Source organism: Danio rerio, chromosome 17, assembly GCF_052040795.2.
Source record: "Danio rerio strain M-AB ecotype USA chromosome 17, GRCz13ab, whole genome shotgun sequence".
In the NCBI taxonomy this organism is placed as follows: domain Eukaryota; kingdom Metazoa; phylum Chordata; class Actinopteri; order Cypriniformes; family Danionidae; genus Danio; species Danio rerio.
The window spans coordinates 50,427,214-50,436,817 of NC_141037.1; the positions used below are offsets into that span (position 1 = coordinate 50,427,214).

Below are 9,604 nucleotides of genomic sequence, written 5' to 3' on the forward strand. Positions count from 1 at the left end.
AAAACCCATTACACATTATATGAGTACAGTATTTTTCAGGAATTTTGGGCAAAATTATTACACAAAAAATACAAGAGAAGCTTCATATTAACTTTGTTCTTATATTTAAACCATGGATTTAAACTTGCAAACTGAAAGGACGAGTTTAATCGAGTTGTACTACAGGTGGCAGTAATGCACGAGTATAGATTCCCACTGCTGGTAAACATCAAAGAAGAGAAAGAAGAAACATGGCGGCTGACGAGGACTCGGAGGATTATTTTGTCAGAGAAATAGAGAAAAATGACGGGTCTGTTTTGAGAATGTATCAGTGCAGTAAAGGAGACGTGGGTTGTGTCGTGTGGGATGCTGCTATTGTCCTGTCAAAATACCTCGAAACGGAACAGTTTTGCAGTATTGGGTCCGGTGTGAGTATGTGGTCCTCAAAGAACATTATTGAACTGGGTGCAGGAACAGGACTCGTGGGTCTCGTGGCTGCATCTCTAGGGTGAGTTAAGGAATACTGTTATGAATAGCCTAAATCAAGATATCAAATCCAAATATATGGGAAATAAAGTGGTATATATTCTGAACGTTGTAGGACTTGAATAATTCCTCTATTATGCACAGTTATGGTTCAGTTTCCTGCTGAAAAAACAGCATAAAACAGCTGGTTTCAATGCTGGTTTTGCTGGTTCCAATGCTGGTCTTACTGATTTCAGTGCTGGTTTTGTTGTGTATCCATAGGGCAAATGTCACATTGACAGATCTGGAAGACCTGCAGCCTCTCCTTCAGCTGAACATTAAGAAGAACCAGCAACTCATCCACACAGGCTCAGTCACAGCCAAGGTACTGAAATGGTTTGTACTAAACTTCATCCTACAGGATTTCATTGGGAGGGCTTTTACTTAATTGAGGTAAAGTTGGATTTGAATTTATTTGGATTTTGTGACAAGGTCCTTTTAGGTTTACCATGCTGTTTTGAATACTCAGTCTGAAATCATATAAGGTACTACTTCAAAACAACATTAGCACTATTTAACTGACTGTGAACAATGTTGGCTGCTAATATGATTTCCATAGTTAGAATTTGCAAAGAGTACTTTTTAAAAAATATATTATTAAAGAGGAAGTCCAGGTGTGCGAATATTAAACAAACTTTACCTCAATTTTTATTTAGTGTTGGTTGAAGCACACAAATCAAGTCAAGTGAAAGTACAGATATCCAAATGCAAATATACTACTTTCTGAAATAAATTTTACTTGGGAATAAAAGTAAAACTTACTTATTGATGAATTTTTATGTATTTTGCTGGAAAACGTAATGAAATAATGAATGACGATTATGATTATGCCCAAAACGAAATGTAAGCCACATACCTAAAATTCTGAAAAAAATAACATGTGTAAATGATTGTTGACAAATATTTATAATATAAAAACGGACATTACATTGGATGAAGCTTGTTAACATTATAAAAACGACCATGCAGTTATACCAGTGTTTCTTTATTGTGTGATACAGCAGTGAGAGTGGTTTTATGTCAATCTACATGTCATGTTCCCATTAAATCAGGTTAAAGGTGCAATAAGTAGATTTTGCCATTCAATTTTCATATTTGAAAAGCAATACAAACAAGCCTTTGCATTTTCAATATTTTTGTTATTGTTACTAAATATGCCCCTTACATGCCCTGTTTTTTGTCTGGTCAAAACAAGTGCTTTTTGTAATATTTCTTAGTAAACCATTAAGTTAACCAACAATCCTAACCTAATTTTCGCTTTAATTTAAAATACTTTTTTTTTTTTTAATTCAGTATTTCTTAGAAACTTTTCCTGTCATCATTTTTGTGCACACAAACACTGAGGATGTCCTATTTTTGGTTTATTTTGAGTCAGACTTGTTAGTTTAGTGGATTGCTAACTGAAGGTTTGCTATGACTGGACCATTAGGATCTGTGAGTTGCTAACTTTAAAATTTATTTTATTTGTAAAATATAGCTTTATAAAGAAAATAGTATTTGAAATGTTTTGAAGAAAAAGGAAATGTTTCCTAAAATAAAAATACTCTAGTCCTACAGAATAACCTTTGTTGGCTATAACAAGTAACACGAGTTATAGTAATATTACTTTCTAAGTAATAAGTAACGCATTACTTTTTAAAAATAAGTAATAATAATTACGTTTTTTTTAGTTGAATTAAATAAAAACAAAAAAAGTTGCTAAATTAAAATGAATGTAGTCAAGATGAATCGCGCAGTCAATGAGAGAATGTGTTCATTATTTGGAGCAGATCAAAGAGAAGGGAAATGGGAAAATTTAGACAAAAAGTTCAAAAGTAGCAAACACATTGTTTTCAACTTTTGATAATCTGCATATACAGCATGTAGAGCTCTGGAGTCAGGAAGTTCTTAGATAATATCATCCTAAAATATATATAATTTTGATGTGTTTTTAAAGGTAAATGAAGGCGAAGGTTATTAATTGCAGAACTCCTCTATTTAAAAAAAGAAAGAAAAAAAACAAGTTCTGAAAGAGATCCTCAGCCAGGTAATAAAAAGTAACTCAAAAGTAATGTAATGCATTACTTTCCATAAAAAGTAACTGAGTTACACAACTAGTTACTTTTTTGAGTAGCTAAATATTGTAATGCATTACTTTCAGGGCTTAACATTACCTTTATTGATCACCAGCCACTGTGGCTAGTAGATTTCCAACAATACTAGCCACTCCCCATTTTCACAAGCCACACTTTTTTGTTGGGAAATATATATTATATGCATAAATTTGACTATGACATGCTAAAATGTCAAATAAACTTGATTTAGATGTTGTGTTATGTCCACAACATGCCGCCTCACTCATTTAACTTCTTGTGTGTATTGTGTATTAGCTTGCTCAGTGTGCATGAGCAAATGAGTTGTCGCAGCGCAATTGGTTTTTATTTCACATGACTTTTTACGGCTCAAAATTAAGGATTTACCAAATATATCTCTGACCACACCAAATAGGTATTTCTTAGCCACAATGTTTTAATGTGTCAAAACAAGGAAATATAACTGTATAGGTGCACTTTTTAATTCAACAAAACTTGTCTTTAAAAAACATTCAATTAAAAAAAAAGTATTGTCATGTTTCTAAAATATGCACAGTAATCAGTCCTGGCTAAAAGTCCCATTTCAGCAGTTAACCACACATTAACGGGGAGTAATCTCCCATTAAAGCAATGTTGTTGTAAAAAATATGATAAAGCCATATTAACAAAAATAACTAAGCAAAAAAAAAGCAGGTGAAACATACCGTTTGTAATAATGAAAGTATGATCACATGCACACAGTGAAAATCTTTACATTAACACGGGTGTTAATGTAAAGCCCTGATTACTTTCTAAAGTAACTTTCCCCAACAATACTTATAACTTACATATAATGTACTACAACTTACTGTAAGTACAGAGATGAAACCTAATAATTAACTAGATTTAATGTGCACAAAATAAAAGTTTTCCCACTAAATATAGAATTGTTTTTGTCTAACATTTTACTCATCTGTGTGCTGTTTTAAGTCTGCGCGACTTTCTACAAAAGAATACAAAAGAAAATGTACATAAAAAAAAAACATTTCTGTGTTTTTACCCTTGCAATGAAACTATTTAGTGTAATTGAAATTAACTACAAAATAAATACAACGTATTACATGTATTCTATTTTAAAGGGGGGCAAATGTTGATGATTTTCTACCTCATCCTCATTACATTCTGATGGCTGACTGTATCTACTACGAGCAGGTACTGTAACAATAAACATTACACAAAACAACTAAAAGTTTTGTAACCCATATAGAAATAGTTAGCTGCAGAATACAGAATAATTATCAGTATCTAGATTGAATAGACATTAAAGCCTTTAATTTTTCACAGTCTGTGGAGCCACTAGTGGAGACTCTGAAACTCTTGGCTGGACCAGAGACGTGTATCATCTGCTGCTACGAGCAACGCACTGTTGGTGTCAATCCTGAGATAGAGAAGAGGTTCTTTGAGGTACAGTATGAAGACAATCCAAATGTTAAATGCTACACTGAACCTATAAAACACGTCATATTTAGCAGCAAGTTAAAGGGATAGTTCACCCAAAGATTAAATATTTACTCACCATTTGCTAATCCTCATGTGGTTTCAAACCTTTATGAAAAAGAAGATATTTTGAAAAATGTAAGGGACACATAACCATTGACTTCCATAGTAGGAAAAGCAAATACTATGGAAGTCAGTTGTTAGTAGGGCTGGGCGACTTTTCAGATTTTTTTTCGATTAATTCGAATTTACGTTTTAAGACGATTTAATTCTGAATCAAATCGAGAAATCGCGATTTTTAAAAACATATATATTTAATACATTATAATGGCACCAATGCGCTTTGGTTCACTCTTTGAAGCAGGAAGCACACCAGAAGTGCCTCTCGGCGACGCACCGCACAGCACCATGCCAGGGATTTTAGAATTCCAAACAGGTTTTATATGCACACCGGCGCCGCCCAGCCATGATTCAGGAAGCAGTTCATATTTCAGACCCGCCACAGAGCACCATCTGATTAGTTTCATGTTAAATAGCATGCGAATGTGCGCGTTTGGTGTGTGATAGTTAGAGTTGGGGTCGAGTCCACCTTTGTCGAGTCCAAGTCGAGACCAAGTTCTTAACCAGTCGAGTACAAGTCCAAGTCCAAAAGGGGTCGAGTCGGACTTAAGTCCGAGTCCTTAACATCCGAGTCGAGTCCGGCCGAGTCCAGACAGTCTTAAAACTCGTTTATTAATTTTTTTTAATCAGGGGTTGCCACTGCGGAACGAACTGCCTACTAGTCCAGCATATGTTTTACGCAGCGGATGCCCTTCCAGCCACAACCCATTCACTCTCATTCACACACACACCACGGCCATTTTAGTAAATTAAATTCCCCTATAGTGCATGTGTTTGGACTGTAAGGGAAACCGGAGCACCCGAAGGAAACCCACTCCAACACACGGAGAACATGCAAACTCCACACAGAAACACACCTGGCCCAGTCAAGACTCGAACCAGTGACCACCTTGCTGTGCGGCAACAGTGCTAAGCATTGAGCCATGGTACCACCTATGTAAAAAAATGTTAAATAATAATAATAATAATAATAATAAATCAAATATATTTTTCTATTAACAATTAAACTGTTAAATGAATAATTTGAACTTTTGGTATATTTTTACAAAATGCCTTGTATTTTTTGTTAGCTTGCTTCAAATTAAAATGAAAATAGGAGAATATATGTAGAATTTTTATTATATTACAAGACTCACACGTTTGACATTATTCTAATGCCACTTTTTCACATTTCTTACATTACCAAGGCAACAATGCGCATTTTTATTAACATTAATTCCAGAGAACTCTGTTATCAGCCCCAGTGTGGAAAATGAAACCATATTCATGCCGACTGACCCAGATCTGCACAGAACATAAAAGGTTCAGCAAAGAGAGACCATTCGGCTTCACCGCTGTCTTAACAGGGAATTAACAGTCAGAAGAATTTTGTTTTAAATAAACAAAGAGTAAATAAATAGCAGGGGCGATTGGGTGCAAAATAAAACCCAGTGGGAATCAGACTGAAAAAATAGTCCAGTGCAGATTTCTAGGCTGATGATCTGGGTCTATCTGTTAATGATAGCCTGAAACAGGGGTTCTCAATGTCTACATTAAAAGGTCCTTTATCTGAATGTTTTTTATTAAGGTCAAAGGTATGAAACAATTGATAATACATAACTTGTTTTTAATAAACATCCATAAGATGCAGCACGGTGGACCAGTGGGTAGCACAATGGCCTCATAGCAAGAAGGTTACTGATTCGAGCTGGCTTAGGGCAAAGTTAACACATACTTATCTGCTCATTCTACTTTGAACTGCCTATTCTCTTCATCAATTCTTTTCAGTGAGGCCGACATCTTCTTCCATTCAAATTATTGCTTTGCTGCAGTGTGTTAAAACAGTCATGCGTGCGTGATTTTCCAGCATGACTCGTGATATTTTCCGAGTCCAAAATGTCCAAGTCCGAGTAAAAGTTTCCCCAAGTCCGTGACAAGTCCGAGTCCAATGAAAAGTGGACTCGAGTCCGAGTCCAAGTTCGAGTACCCTAACACTAGTGATAGTTTAAACTGTCATGTGCGCTTCTGGTGTAAGACCTGCTTGACTGAGTCACGTCTGTGTGGATTGTCAAGACGTTCCCTCATCAAGTCAGTGAACTCGATCTCAACATGTATGAAGAACGTAAAAGCCTGCCATGTGAAAAACCGTGCCGATCTTTTGTTTTGAACACGAGCAGTGGTGAGGGGCTGTAGCAGTGAAAATGGAAGTACCCGCCCCCATGACGTCATTTAGCGCACCTAGTTGAAAACCAGACAGATCAGGCAGCATAATGCAGAGTGGAGCAAAGCGCGTCAAACGATCGGTATTTAAAAGGGGAAAAAATAAAAATAGATTAAATATATTAATTTATATTAGACACACATCTGGTACTTGTATTTGCTCCTGCTATACGTCCACAACTTCACACACTGGGTTAAATTAGGCTTTACAGTTTCCATGTTCAGTCCTTTTCTTCCACTGTATCTTTTTAAGAAAAAAGGCAGCAGCATTACAATCTGTCATTAAATCAGAAGACAAAGTCAAAGCCGAGCTGACAGCCAGTCTATCCTAGGCTCAGCAAAACTTGCAAAAAATACCTCTGTTTTCCTGCAACTGCAATATTTACACAAATTTCTTATTCAAATCTTCAGCAACGCTATCTAACTCGTGAGTTTGTTTTACATTTATTTACACCTTGACTGATTTTTGTATGACATGGCTATTAAAAATACAATGTTCCTTAACCAGATGGTGTGAGTGTTACCAGAGAGTGTTACTTCAGTCATGTTGTTGTAATGTTTTGATAAGACTAGTAACAAAAAAAAAAAAATCGAAATCGTGAATCGGTCAAACTTTATAAAAAACCTAGATTTGTATTTTTTGCCAAATCGCCCAGCCCTAGTGGTTAGTCAGCATTTAAAAAAGTTTCTTCTTTCGTGTTTAACAGAAGAAAAAAAAATAAAAACAGATTCGTGCGTGGCAATTGAAGGTTGGATAAATGACAGAATTATCATTTTTGAGTGAGCTATTCCTTTAAAGAGAGTGTGTTAGACCTGTCGGTCTTCAGGCAAATAATAGTAGAAATAAGAATGTACATGAAATGGCATTAACATTATGTTATTATATTTGCTATTGTCTCACAGCTGCTACTGCAAGACTTCCAGTCAGAGGAGATCTCGTCTGAGAAACAAGACCCCGAGTTCAACAGTCCCGACATTCACATTCTCCACCTGCGGCGAAGAGTCAGCTGAACGACTTTTGTGCTCCAGTGTTTGAAATAGCGTGAAGGGGTTGTGTGTTTTTGCATTTTAGTGGACGCCGTTATTATTATTCTGTTAAACTGCCTATGCTGGCTAATGACTATTTAATGTAATGATTTTCTTTATAATGGAAATTATAAAGGCCATATAAAGATTTCCTTAAAGGGATAGTTCACCCAAAATTGGAAAATCTGTCGTTATTTACTCTCCATTCACTTGTTCAAAACCTGTTTAAGCTCCTTTCTTCTGTTGAACACAAAAGAAGACGTTTTAAAGAATGCTGAAAACCTGTAACCATTGGCTTCCATGGCTTGTGTTTCTCTTACAATTGAAGTCAATGGTTACAGGTCTTCAGCTTTCTTCAAAATATCTTCTTTTGAGTTCAGAAAATTATAAACAAGCATTTTTTTATAGAGTATTTTTTTAAATAAGCTATGCCTTTAACAAGTCTTTTCAAGCTCAAAGTTCTGTTAAATTGTTCGTTAAACAGTCAAATATACAGCTCTTTGTGTGTTTGTGATCAGTAAATAAAACTAAATCTAAAACATGTTTGTCAGTACCAAATCATTTAAAAGCTTTCAGGAAAATGCTCGGTTTCAGCATCATTTATTACTCGTGTTATTGGATAGTTATTTATTTATTTTAACAGGACGATCAGTTTTGTATGCTGTCATATGACCAAGACATGGTGCTGTTTATTATCCTTTGTTTGTTCTGAAAGAGATAGTTTACCCGAAAATTAATTCATCATGTACTCATCCTCCACTTTTTCAAACCTGTTTTGAGTTTCTTTCTTCTGTGTCTGCTGAGGAACATAAACAGAAGAATGTTGGGGGAAAATCAGCCATTGACTTCTATTGTACTTTTTTGCTACTTGTGTGATGTCAACTGCTTATTTTTTCCAATATTCTTCTGAACATATTGTTTTTTGTTCATAAAGTCATAAAAGTTTAGAACCACTTGAAATTTTAGTTTTGGAGTAAGCATATCCCTTTAAGACAATAATTTAAAGCCTACCTCTGGATTTCCACAACCTATAGAATTCATTCATTTATATTTATAGCATATAATATGTATGATAATGTTTTGCTAATAAACATTTTATTAAAATAGCAGTTGTAAGTTCTTTGTTTAGAGTCATTTACATTGTCTCCTAACTGAGAATGAGATGCTCAGATTCTCAAATCTGGCCCACTAGGTTCACTTCCCTGCATAGTTTAGCTTTAACACTATTCAAGCACATTGTAGCAGTGGCGCAGTAGGTAGTGCTGTCGCCTCACAGCAAGAAGGCTGCTGGTTCGAGCCTCGGCTGGGTCAGTCGGCATTTCTGTGTGAGGTTTTGTTTGCGTGGGTTTCCTCCGGTTGCTCCGGTTTCTCCCACTCCCACTTGCAGTACAGGTGAATTGGGTAGGCTAAATTGTCCGTATACATGAGTGTGTGTGGATGTTTCCCAAAAATGGGTTGCGGCTGGAAGGGCATCCGCTGCGTAAAAACGTGCTGGATGGGTGGTTCATTCTGCTGTGGCGACCTCAGATTAATAAAGGTACTAAGCCGCAAAAAGAAAATGAATGAATGAACTAATCAAGCACAATAATCAATGTCTTCAAGATCAGCAGGTAGATGTTTGGTCAGGACACTGCAGGCCATTCGCCATCCTGGGTACAATTTGAGGAGCCCTGCTTTACCTTTTGTAAGGGACCGTTGAGCTGTTAGCTTGGTCTGGGTATTTGATACTTATACTAATACACTTGCTTTGATATTTCTGCATGGGCCTGGATTGTCTATTTTAGCCATGCCATTGTGTAAAGCATGACAAACTGGAGGACGACTGCTCTGCACAGATTAACTTTAACACAACACACCTGATCAAACTAATTGAGTCTTTCAGGCTTGATTTAAACCTCCAGGTAAGTGTATTGCAGCAAGGTTGGTACGCTCCAGGAAGTTTGAAGTGGAAAGCTTTGTATTTAGGTTTATTTACTGTAGTTTTATACAGTTCATTTTAAGCTTACATTTCTTATGATACTCAAGGATGCCTAGCTGGCCACATCGAATAGAGCAACTTAAATGGGCAAATCAGATTTGTTGAGAATGTACAGAATCTGTGAATAACAATGGCTCAAGCCACTATTTTTAGCCATTATTTTTTACTTGTATCTTAGAAATAATATTAACAAATGTCATGTTTACAATCTTCTTCATAGTAATAAATG

General features: G+C 35.8%; 1 protein-coding gene across 2 annotated transcripts; it reads left to right on the top strand.

Annotated features, from left to right (window-relative positions):
- The first annotated feature begins 215 nt into the window (after nt 1-215).
- Nucleotides 216-8,503, top strand: vcpkmt (valosin containing protein lysine (K) methyltransferase). Of its 2 annotated transcripts, none has more exons than XR_015512766.1 (5): nt 216-487; nt 727-829; nt 3,695-3,767; nt 3,900-4,019; nt 7,275-8,503. XR_015512766.1 is itself a non-coding variant. In NM_001045345.2 (5 exons), exons 1-5 carry the CDS (start codon nt 231-233, stop codon nt 7,380-7,382), a joined length of 672 nt encoding a protein of 223 aa, NP_001038810.2. In that variant the 5' UTR covers nt 216-230; the 3' UTR covers nt 7,383-8,501. The 2 variants fall into 2 exon arrangements, 1 of the variants encoding a protein (NP_001038810.2); NM_001045345.2 differs by having other exon boundaries at nt 727-840; nt 7,275-8,501.
- The last annotated feature ends 1,101 nt before the right edge of the window (nt 8,504-9,604 follow it).